The sequence below is a fragment of the Scaptodrosophila lebanonensis genome, unplaced genomic scaffold, assembly GCF_003285725.1.
Source record: "Scaptodrosophila lebanonensis strain 11010-0011.00,11010-0021.00 unplaced genomic scaffold, SlebRS2 tig00000001-arrow-pilon, whole genome shotgun sequence".
Classification (NCBI taxonomy): Eukaryota; Metazoa; Arthropoda; class Insecta; order Diptera; family Drosophilidae; genus Scaptodrosophila; species Scaptodrosophila lebanonensis.
In genome coordinates this window covers 3,939,232-3,963,097 of record NW_022060529.1, presented here as the reverse complement: position 1 = coordinate 3,963,097, position 23,866 = coordinate 3,939,232, and the positions used below count along the sequence as shown (strand labels likewise).

General features: G+C 39.4%; 2 protein-coding genes across 2 annotated transcripts in view; one reads left to right on the top strand and one right to left on the bottom strand.

Moving 5' to 3' along the window:
• LOC115633923 (muscleblind-like protein 1) overlaps window positions 1-23,866 on the top strand; it is a 242,529-nt gene that overhangs the window by 4,144 nt on the left and 214,519 nt on the right. Inside the window, exon 2 of the mRNA XM_030531434.1 lies at window positions 774-813. The gene's annotated coding sequence lies outside the window, so the exon portion shown is untranslated. The remainder of the gene's footprint in view (window positions 1-773; window positions 814-23,866) is intronic.
• On the bottom strand, window positions 13,415-14,077 carry LOC115633927. Its single transcript, XM_030531443.1, has 4 exons — window positions 13,943-14,077; window positions 13,805-13,881; window positions 13,565-13,742; window positions 13,415-13,505 (listed from the first exon to the last, which is right to left on the bottom strand). Exons 1-4 carry the CDS (start codon window positions 14,049-14,051, stop codon window positions 13,426-13,428), a joined length of 444 nt encoding a protein of 147 aa, XP_030387303.1. The 5' UTR covers window positions 14,052-14,077; the 3' UTR covers window positions 13,415-13,425.

The following is a 23,866-nucleotide window of genomic DNA, read 5'->3' as shown; positions in this document are numbered from 1 at the left end:
GTGTTGAAATTCCTCAAGGAAAATGTCTGAAGGAAAAATGTCAAGTTCTCAAAAAATGTATGAGAAATGAAATAAAGACTGAAATCTCTGTAAATGTAAGTCTTATTGCTTTAGGAATTTTGGAAAAAATCGTTTTCGGTATTCCTGAGAGAAACCGTGGCTTTATTTCAGTAATAGATATTGTAGAAAGTAGTCAGATCTGTTCTTTGATTAAAACAAAATGAATTTTTGTTTTCTTACCCCCGAATAGTGCGCGAATAAATTGTGATTCTATTATGAGTGTTAAATTAAAATATAGACTGTTTTTATTTAGATATATAGATATGTATATATCCATTAATTAAATACTGTAAAATATATTATTAATGCCCACTTGGTATGTAGACTCTCTTTTACAAAAACGGGAAATTTAATCAAAAAAATTGAAATTAAGGCGAAATTCTGGCGAACTTTGAAACCCCAAGTCCAAATTAAGTCTCACTACTTGTATTACATTTTTTGCCAAGTTAGCATATCATTTAGTTAGTCAGTGCGCATTACTTATAAGTGCACACCTACTTGACCCGATGTTGAGGACATTTTTCATAAAACCAGTATTCAATAAATGATCTGTAATGCCTAAATCTCTATTAGAGGGAATGCTGAATTCCGGCGTGGTTGAGAAGCAGGTTGCCTGCAACTGCCAGCGGCTCTTTGTGGCCTTATACTTGTATTTGCATCAATCTAGATGGCCTACTGGTTTTACTGACACAATTTTAATTTATTTTTTGCAGGTGCGTCAGCTCCTTTTCCTGCTTGATGTATGTTCCACAGGTAAGTCGGGCGAGGGCCCAGAACCAAAGCACCAAATGGCCGACAACAAAAGCCACTGATTAGCAAGCGCACTGTCATGCATCGAAGCACTCGCTCGCATTAACGCTTCAGCCGGCAATAAAGATACTCGTACCAGAAAAAATTGCACTATGCGCTTTTATGATAAATGATTTGCGATTTGTGTGCATTCGCCTGAGCTTTATAGACGTTTCATTACCAGCAACAATTTCCCCAGTGGCTGTTTGCGCATTACAAAAAAAAGAAGAAGAATCGCAATCGCATCCAGCCTGACTTTGTCCGTCTCCAGGGGCGGTGCGGCCAGGTGTGGAGTGCCAATGCTGAATGTGTGTATTGGGAAAAGCTGTGAGAAGATAGGTGGAAGTCGGAGTTGAAGGCACTTGCATTGGCTTTAATGCTGATTAAAATGCCAACTGGTCGCTTTCTGTCTGTATTCTGTGATGCACCATTGTCTCCTTTAATATCACGAATACCCCAAAATTTCCACTATAGAACCTGCCATTTTCAGGCGCATACCATCCTCAAATAATTTGAATAATATACCACTGTATCGGTAAGCGAAGTTCTCTGCACAACTAACATCCATTCTAATATTGATTTTTTTTTGATCTTAGCTGAATGTACTTCTAATTCTAATATTATTATTCACCTATACCTTACCTGAATGAACTGAATTATTTTTGAATGTCGCCAATAAGTCTATATAATTAATAATAAGAAGTGTTGCCATAAAGTACAAGATATTAACAATTTTAGTTCGTTTGTCCTATATTGGTCCATAATTGCAGAGTGGTATTTAATTTAGTTTGTGTTGGATTTAAGATCACAAAAAGAAACCCAGCATTAACGGAATCAAAACTTAGGGAATTATGTCTTATAGGTTAGTTGGTGGAAGTATGTGCCCAAATAATTGGCCTACAGTAGAACTGTAGCTGGACTGTAAGATGCAACAAAGGGAACAATGATAATTCCTTCCAGATATATTCAGAGAGGTTGAACGAAAACACAGCAAGGTGCCAGCTTCAGTCCCAAATAAGTTGGCATTTAAAGTTGTTATTATTTTCATTGGAGTAATAAGAGCCACTGGAATATTACACCCTCTGGACACATGGACATACTCTTACATAAGTAGATACAGGATTGAATATGTTTATTGATTTTTTTCAATAAAAAACGAAGGTGAAGATTTTAAACTTTATTTACACGGCAGTGAGTGAAATTACTATCAGGAAAAGTCGGCAATCTTTAGCATTCATTCATTTTTAATTTATGCGGGAAGGAGGCGAAGGATATGAGCTGAAGGAATCACAAAAGGTGGAACACATACGACACAGTAAATCGAAGCAGTAGTCCTTTTCTAGATGAGATTATGAATTCGATTAATTGATTATGGCTTTATTATGTTCAGATTTAGGGGAGATATATAGTATGTGCCAATAAAAACAGAGCGGTGCGACAGAGAGGTGTCAACAACAAAAGCAATTCTACAATAAAGTCAATTGAAATAGCAATTAAATCACCCTGCTGTTCAAATATTTTCACTAGCCAGTCAATTCTGACTAAAGGTGAACGTACTTCTATTGTAGGACATATTTGTGAGTCAAAAACATACGTTTCCAATGTTCTACTTTTCTTGAGTTGACGATGGGTGGGTAGTTGAAGTAGATGGTGGAAAATGTTCCTTATAAATAATCCATACTTGAGGTTATGCAACAGAAAAAAAATACATTTTGAACCAGTGTTGAATTTGTCTGATGTGAATTATAAGACTGACATTAGCTTCACTTTATTCAAATTTAAATTGCCACATATTTGTCAATTTGGCAATATACTTTGCTTAAAGTTCAGCCTTTATTTAGAATTAAATATTAAGTTCAGGAATAACACTTGACTTTTGTGGGATAATGCCTTTTTCCCAGTGCGGAGATGCTTTGAACTTCATTCATAATCTCAAATGCGTAACGACAGCAAGTCTTGGGTCGTTTCCGACTCTGACAAATCTGCTAAGAGAAGTGCTCATACAAGTAACTCAAACAAAACCTTTACCCTTTACGCCCACAAGTACACAATCACCCCCAGAACGTTTTGTACAAAAAACAACGCGTGGAATGCTTACAAAAGGCATCGCATGTCTACAAGTTGCCATCATCCATTCAAGAGACAAGTCAGAGTGTAAGTCGGACTCGGCATCGGAGTCGGAGTCGGAGTGAGTGCAAACACGCTCAATGTATTTTCATTTTATTCAAAATGCAGCAATTAAACCGCAATTTCTATAAAATACGCCCCAATACTGCCGGGCAGCAAAGAAAACAATTAAGCCAACGAGCACCGCTGACAGCCTTCATGGCAGACGCAGCGCCGAGGACGATGCCATGACAACAATTACGAGATCCATTTAACTTTGGCAGGAAGCGAAGAATGCGACATGTGTCGCAAAGCGCAGCGGGCGACAGCGACAGCGACTGGCGTTGGCGTTGGCGTCGGCGTCAACAAAACTGGCGACATGCCGACTGCACTTGCACACATTTAAACAAACACATACACGCACACACATACACATTCACACACATTCCCATTCATGTCCTGTGCGCGCGTTAAAAAGTCGCAAAAACTTCAACGGCAAAGCGCACACTAAAAGCGCACAAATCTTGCCAAACGGAGCAAATATGCCAGTCCTGCCCGCGGAAAGCTGCCGCACAGTGGACAAAGGAGCGAAAAAGTTAGGCAAAAAACCACAAATTGTGTTTGGATAAAGTACCCTTTACGAGTACATCTCAACAGCAGCCTCCCAATTGTGTGACACCTTTCTAAAATGCCGCTAATTAATCACAGATGACCGAAAACTCTTTTAAAGAAGCCAATTACTTATGCTTAAAACAAATTAGAGTGGGCAGGAGGACTAAGGCTGATAGAAAAAGGATGGACCTATATACCCTGTTGAGTCCGTACCATACAATTCATTCGTAGGAGGTATTTGTTTTTTGCATTTCGCCATCCGAATCGCCATCAGCATCAGAAAGGAAAACAACTTGCTTCCAATGTTTATTAACAAATCGAAACAAGAGAGAACATTACAGTCGAGCAAGCCCGACAGTGAAATACCCTGTACCCAGGTAAACTTCCGTCACTGAGTTATATGCGCCCATAGCAGCAGCAAAAAGAGGAAGAAGAAGAGCGAACTTGTTGCTGCAGTTTGTGGGGGTTGTACTGGCGAGAATTTGTTTCGCTAATAACTTTTCTTAGAATTATCCGAATTGAATTGAATTTTAAACAACAGTAATATATATAACATATATACAGTAATTATATATAAACAATGTGTGCAAAGTTTGGTTTAGGTAGCATTTGAAATGTGGACGCTATTGACGAAATTCTGCAGCGGGGGAAGGGCGGGAAAATTCCAAAAAATAGAATAAACTTGTCCTTTCTCGGACCTAGGAGAATCTGGATGCCAATTTTGATTATTATAGCTTTTATAGTTTCTGAGATCCTTGCGTTCATCCAGACGGACAAACGGACGGACGGACAGACGGACGAACGGACGGACATGTCTAGATCGAGTTCTTTCGTCATGCTGATTCAGAATATATATACTTTATGGGGTCGGAGATGCTTTCTTCTGCATGTTACATACTTTGCACACAGGGTATAAAAATAAGTTTAATTAAATTAAAGTCAATGACAAATAATGCTTTAATACAGTGGCACACTCTTGATCAGAGATAATTGAAATGAGAGTGGGATGAGCTGTCAGGAAGTACGAGAGCCGGAATCACAATTTTTCGTTTTCGTCTTTTCCTAACCCAAGCTGTTCTCAGCTGATTAGTCTGTCATGTCTTGTTTCTTGCTAACTGTAGCGAGATTACCAAAATTTTATGAAATCCCAAATTTGTTATTTCAATGATACATTTATATTATGAATATCATAAGAAGGCATAAAAAGCTCTAATTTTGTTGTTGTTTGGGACATGTGGGAAATGATTTGAATTGTAGGTGCAGAAAATGTTTGGTCGCTTAGTCGAATATTTTGTCCAGTTAGACTCGTAGGTTATACCACTGTGCCAGAGAGACAATCAACATAGGATGTTTTTGCGCTCATTATGCGTCAGCTGCATGCAACGAGTGTCGCATCCTCCGTGGCCTTTGTGTTGCCCTCTTTGGCTGGCATAAACATAAAGTTAAAGAAACGAAAAGCTATGCAACAAAATAAAATGGAAGCAGCAGAAGCATGTTTGTATGTAAATAAATAAAAGTGATGTATGCGTCTGTCGCTTGTGCTGTCCTTGCAGGTCCACATACACCTGTGTGCGTGAGTGTGTAATTGAGTTCCACTTGTTACTGGCTGACATTGACTTTATTCATGGCATATGAGTATAAGAGAAGTAGGCGCGAACCACGGGAAAGTTGCTGAGGGCACTGCTGCAGTTACAGGATGGAAATGGGTGCTAAAGGAGCTGCTTTTATTTGTTGAAGTGCCAGAAAAGCAGAAGTCAAAAAGGGCTTAATGCGCTTCAGAATTAAGCGAAACATGAGATACAGAAACTATATGCATTCTAACCACACACACACCAGAGACGACTTGAAGGCCATGCGATCAGACATTAGGATCATGCCAACAAGTACCTATTCACGTCATATTCCCGCTTCGAATAACCATTTACTGATGCCTCAACGGGGTAGAAAAAATTTAGTTAAGCTTGTAGCGAATTTCTGGAATATTTTTTACATTTTATTTCATTCTGAAAGTGAACTAGCGCTCCATTCGTCTGAGAGCTGATCTGAGACAAGTTAAGTGCTTAGGTTCATTCAAAGAATTGGATCGAATGAAAAGTGGATAGTACGACTAATTGGGTATGAACTAGCTTTGTAAAGACACTGTCCATATTACTCCCTGCTCCACCAGCTCGTCCCCCCTTTACGCAAACTACTCAGCAACACCTTGGAAATATTTGCGGGAAATTCTTAAACATACGTTTCTGAAGTGATCGATAATTGCCTGTTGGACAACAGCAGATATTTCTTCGACTGGCTTTTTATTAGCTCAGAAGCTTACTACACTTTGAGATCAAAATTGAGAACCCTAAAGAATGCTGGGCCGTAAGAAAGCTGAGCTTGTAAATAAAGTGAGTGACCGCTATTTATTCCCTCGGCAGACTTTACTCATACGTGGGGTTTAAATGAGGGTGAATGGGCTAAGGGATGAAGTTTTATAATTATATCAAGTTGAGAGCATTAGCTACTCCCAATCCAGCTAGATACTTTGCCAGTGGATATCATATACTATACGTGGTCTGCTTAATTGTGGTCTCTTCAGTTTTGGGAATAGAAAAAAGTAAGTGCGTTTCATCTGAGGGGGATTACTTTGAAGGGGATAAAATGGATATTGATGAATAAATAAATACCTTTCATAAAAATTATAAATTTAAAGAAAAATTCAGCTCTTCTTTTCAACAGACCACGAATATATATATTTATGTATATATATTGTGGATTCTCTTTCTGGATGTTATATACATGCGAAAACACACCAAAAAAAAGGCGACCATGTATCTTAAAGTAAATTAAGAATATACAAGCTCATGTACATATAAAGCTTGTCACAATTCAAGCGCCCTTATCTGTAACAACGAGTGGTTGCAAGTAGCGGGTAGAAGGATAGAAGGGGCAGGCGAGCAGACAACATCGTTGGTATTGAAAATTTGTTTTTTGATGCCAAGAAATACCATACAACACACATACAAGCACATGCACACACACACGCACACACACACTTACAAGCACTCACACACGCTCACATCTGTACTTAATACGCATAATTGACTTTCATGTATGCACGAGTGAGTGCAGGAACATGACGGCAATGGCGGCAATATCGGCGGCTGTTGTGGCAGGCGTCGGTCTTCACGGCTGCACACATGCAGCAAATGGCGGAGACAGGCAAGCGCCAAACGATATGCAACATTGACGGCTGCTGCATGTTGGCCGGGCTGCTACTGATGTGGCACAGTGTGATATTTTCCTAATCTGGTCGGACAAAACGGGCTTGAAATTTGCGTGGAAAGTGAAATCGAAAGAATGCTAAAAACTTTGACAAAACTATCGAAAATCTTAGAGTATTTTAAGCAAACCCCATAATTAAACAATTCTAACAACAATCTTGAGACGGAAACAAATATGTTTGAGATTATGAGTTGCATATTGAGAAGACTGTGGACACCAAGGATGGCCATTCAGGGCTGGTTGCCGCTTGTGATTGTTATGTGCATGATTTGTAATAAAAGATTCCGTAGACTAGAGTACCAAACAATTGATTGGTAGCTTATTTTCGTGACACAAATTTATCGATCGCTTATATTTCCTTTACTTGCGCCACTTTGCTTAAACGAATTTAAAATGCATCCTATATCGCGCCCAACTTAGACTTTGTTGTAATAATAATTAGCAATATTATCTTTCTACTTCTGCATTTCATACGCAAACAAATGTTTATACTGCATTTATTTATTTTGAGTGTTCCTATAGTAGTCCAATTAAGTTCAACATCGAAATAGCTTTAGACATAGCAAAGAGTAATAATAGTAAGCGAAGTTGATTGTTATTGGAAAATCTAGGGTGTGCTAGTCTACTACTGCAACTAACGACCACTGCTATATACTTGGGAAATGGACAGTCCATGTCAGGATCGGACTTAATGGGTTCCCAGAGTTTAAGTAGTGTTGTTTCATATCGTGGGGCTACGCTATTTAGCAACTACTGTCCACAGATATACTGCTCTCACCTTCCGTCCTTTAAATTGTACATACCAATCACAGCAAATACACTTATTTCGCCAGCATTCCTAGCACTGAGGAAACGCCCATCACTTCAAATGGGATTAAAACAAACATAAATTAATTATATCGTTAAGGTGTTGTTGCTTAGAATTTGAGGCCCAAGTTGCAGGTGGCAATCAAGCATAATCATCCATTCCCTTCGATGGCTTTATCAGACATAAATGCAAAACTGTTAAGGCCAAGGTGATAATTGGCATATGCCTGCCATCTGTTCTCGTATGTCAATCTATTGAATTTCTGGTATTGATATCGCCAGGCAGCAAGCCATTCAAATGGGTGTTGACAATACACTTACAACGCAAGCTGATGCAGAATCGAGCATTCAATCATTTAAATCAAAATTTGTGCTGTCTGGCAGTGTGTATATTGTGTGGGTGTTTGAAATATTTTGCAACATATCCCTTTAATCTCTGCAGCTTCGTCAATAGTAGTATTTCTCAGTCTGATATCACAGCTGTGTATATTTCGAGGTTTGGCCCAAAAAGGAGGCTCAAAATAGTTATTATATTGAATTATATTTTGAATGCTGACATAGCCAGCCAAATAAAAGCTATTTTGTTATTTTACAAGCCAATCAAAACCAGTTTCATGAAACATGAATAATTTATACATAAATTAATAAATACTGGCAAACATAAGTAACTGTCGAATGGCGAACAATAAAAAACTGAGTTCTTTGAGTTCCCCAATAAAGGTTAAAATCGCTGTAAAACTTTACAAAAAAGAAGGAGCTACATATCCCCCTCTGTCTTATGACAGTCAGAGGCCGCTAATTTAATACTTTACTGTGTCCATACTTTAAATATTTTGCATCTGGTCATCCATGATCATTAAAAACATAAAAATCGACCACGACTGACCAAATGCAAGAAAAGAGGTAAACAAAGCTTTCCCCAAAACCCACAAAGAAGAAAAAATTCAACAAAATTAGATTTATTAAAAAAAGTAACCCTCTGGATAGGGGGTATAGAAATAGATAGCATGTTTATAAATATCTTTCGCTTGCTGGATTGCTATCCATATCAGTGTTGGTATGATAGTCTTCATTCAAGAATCAAGGTCTATTGGTTTGTTGTAGATGTAAATATATCTGTACTTTGCAATTTTGTAATTATATAAGCATATTGAGAAACGTGAACACAGGATGAGACTGTACTTTTATTCAAGGACCTGCGACTGTTGCACAGTTTCAGTTTCAATTGCATAAGTTGCAGCGAAATTTGTTTGTTAACGCACTTCAGATTTGTTCCTTGCTCGCCTGTTGTTTAAATTTCAAACAGCGTATCACGCATACGCCGTGTTGTGCAAAGACTGTTGCATTTTTGAGTGTGCAACAGGGAAAAGCCCTGACACACGCACACACACACACACACACACACAAACACACTGATATACTCACGTCTATGTTCGCCACCGCCTTAGTCAAATACAAGTCCTGTTGCAGGGCCCGCCTTTTCGAGTGTTAATTGTCGTATGCAAATTTTTGCGCATACACAAAATGTAACAAAACACGATTTTGAAAGATGCAAATTGGGTGGTGGTGGTGGAGGTGGTGCTGCTGTGGCTGCTGCTGCTGCTGCTGTTTCCACTGCTGTCCAACTGTGAAGGGCTGCATTGCTGCTACTCCCGTCTCCCGTCTCCTGTCGCCTGTCGCCTGTCGCCTGTCTGTCCGGGCGGAGAGTGTCAAAATAAGCTTTAAATTACGCCCCACTTCAGCAAGCCGCTGTACTCGTGAGGCGTAATTTGCAAGTGGCAAGAGTGAAAGTTATGGATGTGTTGTGGTGTGGTGAGTGGTTTGGTGGCGGGCACTCGTCTGCTGGTGGTCTGTTGTGGCACGGTCGATGCATACATGCAACCTATAATAAAATGTCACTTTGAACAAGTGTGGCAGGACGCATAGAAGATGTTGGATGGTCGGGGATGTAGGTGTAGGTGTTTGTGTGGGTGTGGGTGTGCATGTGCCTGCCAAGTCCTGCAACATGCGTGATTGTGACATTTGATTAGGTTGCCTTTGTCGAAATGTTAATTTGTCTATTGAAGCCGTAGCATCGTTGGGGGAGCCTTCGCAATTGCAGCAACCAGGCAGTCCGGCAGCCCAGCAGCCCAGCAGCCCATTTATCAAGGCTACTTTTTGCCTGGCGACTCCAAAGGACGCATTCACGTCCGCATCCAAATTGTGGCATATTGTTAGTGTGCGGACAAAAACAAAGAGCAACTTGTTCACAAATTTCTTGGTGGGACTGTTAATTTTGACATGAATGCTTTTAGATGCGGAGACTGCTGTCTGTCGTTCGTCCAAGCATTTAGATAATTATCGATTTCTGTGGCAGTTTGTCGGAAATTAAGTGCTGCAGGCTTTTGCTATTGATTGCCAAAATGGCTTATTAAGAGCAAAATTACAAAAGGAAACGGAGGAACAGAGCGTCAACAATAATGTCTATTATATAAAATGAAGTTAAATTATGATATTTTTTAGTCTATTTATTTAAAATGAAAATAAATGCCAAGTGAAAGGAATTATAGCCACCTGAAAGGCTGTTGCTCTAAGTCGACTCAACACACATACAAGTATAAGCTTATTATTTAAGTCGATTGTTGTAAGTAAATTCGTTACTGTTTTCTTCATCTCTTAAGCTGGCCCCAAATACCTTTTGTTGCCTAAATGCTGAGAGGACGAATGCAGACGGAAACTAAAAGTCGGTGCTGAGCATCAAATTGGGGGCAGAATTTACTTACGTAATCACTTATTACAGAATTGACAAAGACAAACGTATAATTGCCGTATAATAATCATAATCCACAAAGCAAACATACGCATTGAGACAGCCATCTGGAGCTGGCGGCAACATGGAAAGCGGCAGTCAGTCAATTTGGATAGTGGAAGGAATAGGCACACACACACCCACACAGACACACACACCCACACACAAGCACCGAGATATTTCGTTTTGTCGACTTATTCACTTTACCACTAATTAAGAAGACAAACTATAAGCTATGTAAATTTTTGAACTGAAGGATGCATACCAAATGAGAGTACATGGCTTGAAAAATGCAGGCGCTTTGTTTGGCTAAGTTAATACACTACAGTCGGGCTACAAATGCTAATAGAGACTATGCTAGAAATGGGAGAATTTGCAAATCTTTCTTGCTTTCAACTGAATGGGAAATGAATTCTTGATCATTCAGTTCATAGCAGTTAATAGCATTAACTGTATTCAAGCAAAGACTGAATGTCTTTGTGTCAGACTTCCCGTCTGCATTTGGGCTTAAAATAGTGGGGGAGCGACCACCTGGATATGGCTTAGACTCCAATTGTATTAAAATGCCAATGGCTGTAGAGAGATATTTAGCGTAGGAGAACAGTTAACAACAGTTAACACATGACACATGTTGTTCGTTATATAGATGGATAGTAATCACAATAAATGCCTGAATGCATCCAATCGTTATACACCTAATTCTGTTCTTACACGGTAGATTGGTTCCTAAAAAGTCGTGTTAAAAAAACCGTGTAAAAAAAAAGACAGTGATCATATGCAAAATTAATCGTGCTAAATGGAATAATGTCGTGTAACCATACATATATAAAATTTTTAATTCTCACACCGTGTTAAATCAAAACCGCACAGAAAAGACCGTGTAACTGAATTAGGTGTATATTGTTTTGATTAATTTTGTGCCACTCTCTATATTTACAATAGAGAGGCTGAAGCCACCATTACGATAGTTCTTGGTGTTCTGTTCCTATACAAATGTATAGAATTGTCGGAGATATTAATTCCTCTACGCTTTTAGGTCGCATACATTTTTCTGAACCTTCGTGGCTAACAAGGAAAGCATATAGCTTGCCGACCTGACTAATGAGCCTTCCCGATCGGGTCAGTGTTTCTCCGCCTTTTAGCTTTTAATTATATTTTATTATTTAAGTATTTTAATTTATTGTTTTAATCTAGTCATACTTATACTTTATTTTCTATAGCTCTCTTCGTCTCTGACTAATCTCTGCTGTAAATCGGGGAACAGCTGGCTGAACGAGAGATTTGTTGTTGAGGAAATAAAATAAAAAAATGGTTATTTATTTATTTATGTTGTCTTCCAGAAAACCGTTAAATGTTTGCGCAAAGCTTATTGTCCCCGCTCATTGACTTGCCATACCCTGTACCCCAAGGGTAAAAGGGTATAGTAGCTTTTTCTTGGCACGTATGCGAATGTGATCGACACTTGTCGGCTTAATGGCTGATAGGACCGAAGCGGCATTTAAAACATATTTTTGTTGCGCAAAGGCATCCCAACAGCCAAACAGCCAAACAGCCAAAGCTATAGCATTGCAAGGATTGTTGCAAGGCAACTCTCCCGGACACTCACACACAGGCACTCCTAGCACACACACACTCGTTCGCGTACTCGCATTTCCAGCTCAATTGCGCGCTCAATGAATAATTTAGTTGGAAATTTCGGCGCATTTTTTGCGTGTGAAAACGCGGCTAAAGCTACAGCTACAGCTACAGTTATTTTGAGTGCAGCGCCACCAGCTGCTTCACACTCAGCCCTCCACATTCGACTCATTCACTCATAAAATTTATGCGTTTTTCCTCACAGTTTTTCTCATTTTCGGCCGCATTGGTCTCGCTGGGCTCTGGCGTTGAATTCATTTTATTTTTGCCATAAAACGGCTCGCGCAACAGTTGAAAATTCTAAGCGCACCGTAAATGCTAGACAGCTAGCTTCCAGGACGCCCCGCACTGCGATCACATAAAATGGTCGGTGGGCGTCCTGTTGGCGGTGCCATGCTCGTATCAGGACCATAAATAAATTTTCAGTGTTTGACTTCAGCGAAATGGTGAGAAATAAAATAATAAAAGTACACGGCAGACCAAATCGAGCAAGTCTCGCCGCAATTTTATAGCTGGGAGTGTGCGGCTGCATTTCTTTTATGGCATTAAGTGCTCTTTGTGACTCAAAAACTGATGCAAAAAGTAGAAATAAAAATAAAAATACAAATGTTGTACGAGTATGTGATAAAACTACCAATTTTGCGGCAATTTTCAAATTTGTTTCGTTTCTGAACTGCAAACGCCGGAGCCGGGGAGTGTGTCCTTCTGTCTGCGTATGTTTGTGTTTCAATTACCACGAAGTGCTTTCTGGCCGCTCTGCCTTTTTAGTGCCCCACAAGCCATTCGATTTCCCATCAATGGCCCCACTTTTATACTCGCAGATTTCGACTTGTTGCAATTCAATTAACCGTATTCAATTCCTACAATAGATCTATTTAGAACTTGTTGTTATATGTACAATATTTATTTATTTAAATAATAAATAAATAAATGCTAACCTTTAACAAATCTATTAACAATATATTACAATGAATATTTCGATATCCGAATTAGAAATAAATCAAAGAAAGAAAGATCTCATACCCTGTGGAAAAAGTGGGTATAGTAGAATTTCCTAAGAGTTCTGTTTGTGATGAAAGGAAAAGCTTACTAGACTATACATTAACCAGTGCTTTCCTGCACTGTTCTGGTTTGCATCCGGGGCAGAGCGTTCTAGAGTATCGTCTGTATGAATATCTGTATATTCAGTAGCAGGGAAATCTTTACATTAATTAAACGCCATATTTAAGATATCCCTATGGAACCCACCATTTCCTTTCCATACCCAACCTAATTAAACAATTTTCTCCGTACATTCTTAAAAACTAGTTAATAGTTAATACAAAGCAATTTACATAATATTGCAAGATTTTGAGCATTATATCTTAGGTTGCCGTTGCAGTTGCTCGATTTTTCAGCTCCTTGAAGTAAAAAAATGCCACTAATAGAAAGTAGGTGAACAGCACTAAAGAGACATGTTGTTAAGTCACATAAATGGGCTTCATAAACTTTAGGCTAACTTACCTAAGTATACGATTAGTACTATAACTATAACAGTAGTATTTCTGGTTACCTTTTGACCATCTGGCCTATCCATCACATCAAATGCAAAGAGCAGCCAAGTGATTACAAGAATAATATAGAATAATATAGAATAATAAACAAGAATAAATATGAACACCTTCAAAGGTAAAGTTTGCTCCTGTGTGGAAAAAATGTGAACTAAACGAATTAACCTAAATGTGAAATGTTCTCTCATGTTACCTTTATAGCTCCATAAATCAGCGCGATTGCCGCAATACATCTCGTAAAATAGGTGAGGGCCAATAGAATGTCTGGTTCTGTAAGCATAGAACACAATGTTATTTCAGTCCTGAGCTTGAAGTCTTAAATGAAACCAACTCGATTGCATACACTGAAGTGTAAATATAGTTGATGAGATGATAAGGTAGGACCCGATCAAGAAGCATCCAATTCGCAGACTGCAGCAGCCACAGCACGACCGGATCATTTCAAAATCATTTCTATTTCACACAAACTTTTGAAAGCATTTTCAAAACTACAATAACGTTTCTCTTTCACGCCCTCTATTCGAATGGTACTAGTAGGACCTACATTGAACAAACTTACGAGATTCATAAGTCCTCTAATTTTTCATTTCCTAAAATGTGCATGTTGGGTGTCCAAAATAATAACACTAAGACTGAAGACTTCCTCAAGATGCATAATTCGTGCTGCAGATGAGATACAGAAGTAGTCCAGATGTTTCTGAATATCTGTTTTAATCACTTTGACAAGAATTTTAGATATTTATTTTGGACGGACACAGAAGAGTGTCGAGACCGATAAAAAGATATAACTTTATGAAATACAACACTTATTGAAATAACCTATAAATACAAGTTAGACAAGGGATACTCTTTTTGTTGGGATCAGTGAACGGCATACTTCTTCGGTGCATACGAAGATAATTACTTAGCTTGTTACTATTTCATTTGTCATCTTTGAAGTATTGTCAACTAAATCCAATACACATACGGCATGGCTTTCATCTCGATCTCGGAAACCATTTCGGAAAAAAAAAGTCTTACACAGCCAGAGCCATCTTGGTAGACCACACGTCATAGATACATAAACGATCAATACAAGTAAAGACGAGACTAATCGAGATTGAAGTTAGCCTCTTTTTGTAATTCATTTGCCTTAATAGATGTTGTAGTTGGCTTCTAAGAACATCTAAGCTAGCGCATGGGAGCACTATTTCAATTTGCCGTGTCCTGACAGATTGAAGCAACAGACGTCGCGTCGCAATCGCTCATAATTCAACTCTTTTACCGCAACTTTATGCCATCGCCTTCGCCTCGCCTCGCCACACCAGCACGCCCCTAGCCTAGCCCTTTACGCCCATCGATACATAAGTCGAAAACTCATTTATCAAAATGACCATAGCGCTGATGCTTGACCTAATGCCTGCGAATGGAAGAGGGAGGAACTGGCCACCACCACCATCAATAAGAAATGGAAGAGCGGCAAAAAAGTGTAAAAATTTCAGAGCACCACTTCTGGTAAAAGCGAAAACAAAAAGTGCAAAAAAAGGAAGCTAAGAAAAATGCTCGAGCCACGTAACTGCACTGCCGCCTGGCCACTCATAAATCATAAAATTCTATGCCCCAGCGCCAACACCAACCAACCATTCCCATCGTCATCTTTATAATCTGGCAAGCCTTTCCCCTGTCCATCATCGCACACAGTTGGGGTTGGTGCTGGGGCTGGGACTGGGGCTGGGGCTTGGGCTGCGGATGGGTCTCGGTCTGGGTCTGGGCCGGGGGTTACGTCCACTGGGCTATGATGTTGCAATTTGTAGCTGGTAAAGTGTGAAATTGCGTTGGCAATGTGAATTGTTTTTCAGTCAACTGTCTTGCGTTTTATTTGCTACCTACACTTTATGACTTGGTGGTGGGGCGAGTTGGGCGGCTGGTGGGGGCTGCTCCACTGTTCTGGTTATTTAAGCAGAATGCGTGCGATCTGCACTGACTGCCAAATGCGTTTGTTTAATCGAAGAACTGAGGGAACTCGAGAGCAAGACTGGATGCTATTAGATGCCTTAATTGAATGTACAAAGTGGATTGGGCTTACACTTTTGTTCAGCCTCCTCCAAACATGCGATTACGAGTATAGGCAACGCAAAGAGGGAGCAATGGAACTACGAGCCTTGGTATGCTAGGTATCTATTAGGAGGATGTTTTTTTTTTTTTCGTAAACTACATTTAAATTTTATTATCGCATATTATTCTTATGTCAGCCCCATGTTTGAAAGAGCACCTCTAAAGAAATTAAATTCGGAAATGTTTTCTGAATTTAAATTCCGCGTGCAAGTAAAAAGTCACAAATAAATCAATTAAAATGCATACTCTTCTCACTTAATATTTAAGGCAGAAGCCAACCTTCTGCTACACAGACACCGGTTAATTGATATAAACGACCGTCCCCCACTGTTTTTAACACTCGTACAAACTGACAGAGCTACCAAAAAAATAAAATATACATTTTTAAAATCCTGACTTAGCTCTCGCTGACTTTGTGTTTATTAAAATTTATGCCACGCTTGCCCAAAGTTGCTTTTACTTTTGCTTGTAGTTTACCTTTTTCCCCTTAAGGTGCGTTGCACGTGAAAATTATGAAAAACCGAAATCCTCTTCCAGTCATGCAGACTGCACTTCCTTCCACTAAAGAGTTAGACTAAACGGCAAAAGGGTAGCACATTACCGACACCGACTCCGGCACAGACATACGTACATACATATATATATATATATATATATAGACAAGAAGCTGAGCCCCGATATGGCAGCCTAATGCAATTCTAGACATTTATTTCACCTGGATGGAAGCCACACAGGTAGCCAGGCACTGTAGCAGCGAACGAGCTATGCCTCTAACTAAGAAAACCACTGACATGCAAGAGAATTTATAATCGCACGCACACCAACACTCCCACACACATATACACATACACATACACATGCATGCACTGCGGCGCTGTGCGTTTGCACAACCAGGATCTGGTTTCAATAAGGATCTGGAAAACTATGGTGTTTGGTATAATGGTAACAGGTAATTGGGACAGTCGGTTAGGCGAGTAGGGACTCCTATACCAAGTACCAGACCAGCAGTAATGTACTTGTATTCTCGCTATTGGTTGAGGGACAGGGATCAATCAAAACTTCCAAGCTCATATACAATATAATCACTAGTGATAGGTGGATATTTTAACAACGGAATTCGACTCAAAATTGAGAGGCATTTCTGTTTAAGAATTGAAATAGATTGATCCGAAATAATCAATTACTTCATTCAAGAGCGAACAAATAAAATAATATTTTTGAATACCTTTTAAATACTTTGCTGAATATAGATCAACAATGTTTATTTGGTTTTTCTAAACCAAAATACATATTTCTTGAAGCCAACAGAGATCACGTCGCTCCTCTCTGAACAAATCATATATGTTAAATGACTTTAAAATAGTCAGGGAGGTAAAGAATCTGAACTAGTAAGTAGTTACATGCCGCCAAGTACGCACATCTTTTTCTAGACATAGACAGCCGCATAATTGTTGTTTGCTGCATTCGTTGGTTCACTGCTAAAGCCAGCAGAGTCAGCTGTGGGGGCGTACAACGACAAGTGGGCGTGTCAATTTAGTGCCCTCCCGCACACCAACAGTGGCCATGGTGGCAGCTACGGTGGCAGCAAAGTGCGTGTCTCGATTTCTACATAATTAAACTACATCAGCCATGCCACTTGCGTGGAGTCGATTGCCTTTGCTGGTGCCGTTCCTGTTCCTGTTGCTGTTGCTGTTGCTATTACTGTTACTGTTGGTGTTGGATATTTCGGCATGGTTCGGTTCAGCTGTGTGCGTGACACTCTCCGCTAATACCACTTCCGATTTGCCGGTACCAGCTCAACTTTGCCACCAAACTTTTAATGCACGTGCAGCAACGATGCTGACTGCAACCAGTTATATTGCCACCCTATTAGCCAGCCGACAAAAATAGGGCTATGTGATTTGTGAATGGTAATCGTAACTGAATACTACATACTTATATTAAGCATGTATTAATACTTGTAAGTACTGGGAGTTTGGATTCAGTACCGCGCTGATCGGCACATTATTAATCTAACGTTTACAACAATTAATTGCGAGTTAAGACCTTGAACCAGTTTCAAGTATTGACAATATCAAGGCATATTCAGGCTACCTAGAAAAAAAACAAATTCGATCATTTTACGGACATACTTGTAGAAAGAGCTTAATTCCTTTAATCAATCTTTATCGAATTAAATTTCAACTTTATTACATGCGATTGTAAGGATTTGAAAATTAAAACTTAATTTGAGATACAAAAGTGCTGCGACAGATAAATAGTTGAGTAGAAAACTATTTTATTTTTGCTCGATATATATTTAAAACTTAATAATGCTGATTAGTTTACGAAACTTAAAAATGTATTCAATTATTCGTCAATTCTTAAACAACTTTGATTTATTACTCAAATATTAAACCAACCATGACTTCCAGCCTGCAACACCAACTAAATAGACCTCCAGAAACAATTAATCTTTAATATTCAGTTCAGCTTCAAACCAATTTGGAATTGGAACTCTATCACCCATGACATTATAGCATATGTTGTCTAAATTATTCTTGTATTACTTCTTTCGTTCATTCTTGTTTGATGGTTGTTTTGTAGTTACTTGTATATCGTCTGCCTCGTTTGCCTGAAAATTTGTAGAAATTATTTCGAGTAGTTCCGAATTTTGGAATAACGAGGCGCATTTGATGACCAAACAAATCGCATTTGCTCGCTTGCATGCCTAGGAGGTCCTTTGGGAGGAAGCCTTGTTAGTACGTATACATATGTACTAAACATATATGTTTGTAGGTATGCTTCTTAGATCCGTACGACTCTAGGCCAGCAACTTTTAACAGTAAGCAGCGCACTTAGCTTTGGCCAAGCGCTTCAGACAACAAAGTTTTGGTCGAGTTGTGTTTCTAAAACATGGGCAAGTGTTGTTGCACGTACATAATTAAATAGTTTAAGTCTGCCACATGGACAGGGGGTTGGCTGTTAAATAATCGGTCAAGGTAGGAAAAGCCACATTTCACTGCTTCATTTGATTGGCATATCCTTCCAGCGATCCATTTTACAAGCTTAGATCAGACGACACAATCAGGGAAATCAGAGAGAGAGCACTCTATTGGTAAAAGGAATTTATTTTCGTTTTTGCTTCAAATCCATATCAAATCACCCGGCCGGGTTCTTTAACGTTTCTCGAACCCAAAACAATACCTTTTATTTGATAAATTTTCATATTTTTAGTTGATTCCGATTTCTCTTCCTTTTTTAAGGTCTTTAATCGTTATTTCAGATATCTCATATATTAGACAATTATTAAATCTTTATGATACCCTTGAAACTTTCTCAATCATGCACCGAATGCCTACTCAGGAGCAAACTCTCCGATTGAGATATACTTGTAGGAATTTATCATTTCAAAATAAGAATCTATTGACGACGCGATATTCACTTTTTTTTAAACGAAAACACACGGTCAAGACATTTTGATAGCAATCGGAACATTTTGAAGATCGTTGAAAAGGTATTTAGGCCGAGTATTTGTTAGCCAGCCCTCGTGTGTGTGCACAATGCCCAATTACAACAACTTTACATGCACAATTTTGTACATCTTGGCATTTGCTGAGCAGATTTTGCAACTTATTTTCGAAAAATTTCCCATTTTTAACAGATTGTGGCAAAAGAAAATAACATTTTCTACAAAGCACACATTCTGGCGCAGTGTGTCTTTCTCCACGATTAGCTACTGTTTCCTTTTACGTTTACTTACCATCGTGCGAAAATCGGTTTGATTTAGCCCTGCAGCCATTTACGCGGATTGATTGCCCCAAAGGACAATAGACGCCAAGTGGCTTAAGGACAAGCATTGTTGTCTCTACTTCGATGCGTGCAAAGTAACTGAAAACATTGCTCGATTGTAAAAATGGTATTGGCAATCGATTGTCTCTTTGCTGTTTTTCCTGTTTCCATATGCCATCTGGAGTTTTTGAGCTGTCTGGCTCAAAGATTTTAAGGAAATATGAATTCATAATTAATTAAACAGGGAACTGGACAAATAAAAAAGCAGAACTGGCAACTGCCTGATATTAAGTCTTCGAATGCGGAATGAGTTCGTATCGTTCCTAAACTTATTATCTTAAAACCCAATCACCAATAACTCCACAAGATAATCACCATTCTTATTCTCCCAATATGCATTCTGTTCATACAATCAGACTACGGTAAGAAGTATGATTTTTAAGCCGCAGGTCAAATAAATAAATATATAAATAGTCGTATGAACCCTCCGCATGAAACTCGAGGAATATTTATGCATAGTAATATATATTTCATTCTACTTGCACTAAATTAGCGATAACTATTCAGAGCCAAAGTGCAACAAATACAGTTGCGCAGAAATCGAACAAATGCCATTATACAAGTATAGTACTATATAAAAAATTTGATCGATTAAACAGCGAAAAGACCGCCAACCACGCTCGGCGGCAAGAGACGAATCACCGTCAAGTCAACTGTGACGTTGGCCTTTGAACTATATTTCTTCGTGAAAAGCCCCGCCACACTCTTCCTTGTTGTGCTAATGAGAAACGCTTTGTTATGCACTTCCTTCCGCTTACGTGGCTTGGCTGAAGCGCATTTGCGAAATTGAAGACGAAGTGCCAGCACATGTGAGCGGGTGTTGTTAAGCGGGGTAGACAGACAGGCACTTCAGGCTGGAAAAACGTAAATTGAAAACACTCCTGTTGATGTCGTACGAGTATAACCAGAAGTATGCAACATACCTACACACACACACACACACGCACTCACACACACAGACTTACTCGCAATTTGACTGCCAGGAGGAATTGGTGTGCGTGCCTCGTCAACATAATTCAGCGCTTGATTGAATAGAGCCTAAAAATAAACGGCTCTAGTATACGCTCATGTTAGAGATGTGAGCGTGAGTTGATTTGCATACGAGTACGTTCGTGGCGAGCATTGTATTATTTTTGTCACTTTAACAAAAAATATCGGTTGAACATGGAAAAATGCTTCCAGCATTTATTCTACTTTTTCATCAGTTGCAGACTGAAGCCATTTATTTGGATGAACACTTTTCTAAATTTATTAAAAAACATAAAGAAAAATACCAAAATTAAAGTAAGAATGATCCAAATAACAGTTATGCATTAAGGACTCCATCAATTTTGAAATGGGATCCAATCTTGATTGTTCCTTTCCCAAGGCATTGATTACAGATGAAGAAAAGTGAAGCCTTATCATCAATGTCCTTCTCTAGCTCCTTTTTCAGTCCCTGCCGATATGCACATGACGATGAGGTGCACCGTTACATTTTGTTACCAACTTTTACTGCGCTAGTTTCACAATCAAATGCCTCATTTGTTCGGCTTACGGTCGTGGCTATGGTGGCAGCCGTTTTGCCAGCAGTTAAGGCTACACTTCCGTGTCGGGAGCCCGATCCGAGACCGAAAACCTGTCGCGGAGTTTGCGGAACACAAAACCGCAAAGATTAATTTGTTATTGCTGCCATGCGAAATATGCTTGCAGTCCTTAGCCAGCAGTCAACTGGCGGCATGAAAGCTGCCGGGAAGTCCTGCTGTTGGAATTTTTAGCGCAGCACTAAAGGTGCAAAGGAATTTAATTAAATGTCCTTAGCCATAGCAAAGTTTTGCAGCATTTCAGGACGTTGCGGGAGGAGGAAGTGAAGACTGGTGGAGCCTTACAGCACCATGGGTATGAAAAATGTGTGTCCTCGTTGAATTTTGGCAGGCATCTTGTGCCCAGCTAGAAACGCAGCTCAATAGACTTGACAAATTTGCATAGTCGTCTACCAAGATATGCAGCAGTTCTAAGGATAAAGCCCCAAAAAGTAGTTGATGCCCAGCAACCAGGGGCACAGTAGGCAAATGTGTGCCCAGTTCTCCCCTTTCTAAGTATTAATATTTTAGTAAGATACAATTTTAAAATATCAATTTCTTTCACAAATTCAACTTCAGAAATGAACTCAATATATGTAAACAATAATATAAACAAATTCATGAATACCTATTTCAAATGCCACTCAATGAATGGGTGATTGTCTGTGAAACAGGCGCTCTAACCAACCCAGCAACATACAATTATGTTCTTTTTCGGCTATAAATATACATACAAGGAGCATATAGTATAAATGTATATTTTCATACAAAAATACAAGAAAATTGAAATCGAAAAAGCAATTTCGGGTCGCAAATTTCCCTTTGAAAATGTATTAATAATTTCAAAGAAATCTAAGTATGTTTGTGTACGGGCACATAACATTATTAGTCAAATGACTGATTACTAAGAGATCTATCTAAAGATAGGCAAGTGTTTTAGAACATTAGCATTAGATATTGGAGTCGGTGGCTTGCAACTTTTATTAAATTGATTCACTGTGCATAGATATTTCCTCAAAAAAGGGCTCACGTACAGCTCAAGTGATTGGCCCTTTAAAGAGTTTATAATCCCAAATGTACACCAGACCCAATGCATAGGCAGCCTGGGCCACTAGCAGTAAAACAAACTGGACTATAATACGACAGACAGCAACCAGGAGGACTACAGGCGGACTGCAGACGGACAGCCAGATAGCCAGACAGCCAGACAGCCAGACGTAACATGGACAGATGGCATGAAAAATTATTTACTGCAAGAAAAATTGCATGCAAGTTGGTGGTGTTGAGAGGCGAAGAGGGGAGAATGTGAGGCTCCCCTAGTCAGGGCGATTTTGTCTGTTCAATGACGACGACGAGGACGCTTCTGGAGCGGGTTACGTGCCCTCAATGATGACCAGCACCACTAGTAGGAGGATCCAAATGATGAAGTTGCCAATGATGGTTATGGCGATGACTATGGAAGCGACACAATAATGCCGCCATTAATCTTCTGGCACGACTGATTTGTTTGACTTACGGCTCAGGACCGGTTCAGGGCATTCCGATGCATGGGAGAGTGAGTCAAAGGAGGGTTGGCAAGTGAGATGGAGGAGACCGTCGAGTGTTGAGGCACGTTGTGTTGTTGCAAGCCAAAGCTGCCGGCCCAAAAACGATAGTCGGCAAGATGCCAAGGCGTATTACAAAATAATTTGTGTAAATCACATCTGGCATTATGTAAGAGGATTTTAAAACGCACTTTTATCGAAATTGACAAACTCTATTTTTGTGGGGACCATCAACACCAATCAGCGTCAATGCAGCCGCTGACACTTGTCGCAACCATCCGTTGCATTCAAAACATGGTCTTGTTAATAAAAGGTTGCGACGCGACTTTAATAGGCCCGGCCTTCGTGCTGCCACAACAAGGAAAACAAGGAAACCATTATCACCAACGGCGACGGTAAACTGCGTACCAAATGCTATAACAAATGTTCGCCACACTCCACTCAATGTTCAATAATCATTATGTCATGTGCGCGTCTCAGTCTGAGTCTCCGTCCGCGTCCTCGTCCGCCTCTGCGTCTGAGTGTCCACCGATTGAGAGTTGAACAATCACTCAGCATGCAACGATGTGGCACAGTGTGTTGCTTCGATGTACTACGCGGACAAAAATGGAGTGCATTTGCTCGAATTAAATCACAATTGTTCTATAGTTCATTTCAAATGTGCAGAACATTTTTGCTCTGATAATTTGGAAATGTGGAATTCGCATTATATTGAACGCTATTGAAGGGCTGGCTGTTCGCATATTTTGAAATACAATTGCAATGACTAATATTTCAGACAGCCTTTTCACATTTTAAATAATAATAATAAATGGAGTCCATTTACTTCATTTGAAGCTTTCAATATTTTAGCACAATACAATACTCTGAGCATCTTGTGTTTGTTTCGGAGGGTTCCAAGTGCAAGAATTTGGAGAAGATTACTGTCAGACTGTTTTGTGGGTTTTATACAAATTGTTGGCACAGCCCTAACATTTAATATTCCTCGAACGTGCTAATAAAACAGTGCACTGTTTAATCACTGCAGTGGTCCATTTAGCTTTGTTAAAATTTGTGTAAATATACGCCTTAGAAATGTTTTCCTAAGAGGTGTACGCAGAATGGAATTACTGAAAAAATAGGCCAAATCATTGTAGGATAATAGCAGCTAAGAAGGGAAAGCTTACGTTGCAAGGCAGCCCAGGCAGGGATCAAAAGCAGGAATACAATTCTTGAAATTATAAT

Coding starts and splice junctions, on each gene's coding strand:
- LOC115633927 (XM_030531443.1), bottom strand. CDS start 14,051: ATGATCCGGTCGTGCTGTGGCTGCTGCAGTCTGCGAATTGGATGCTTC. Junction 13,882..13,942: donor ACTTCAGTGTATGCAATCGA/GTTGGTTTCATT, acceptor CTATGCTTACAG/AACCAGACATTCTATTGGCC. Junction 13,743..13,804: donor TGATTTATGGAGCTATAAAG/GTAACATGAGAG, acceptor TTTTCCACACAG/GAGCAAACTTTACCTTTGAA.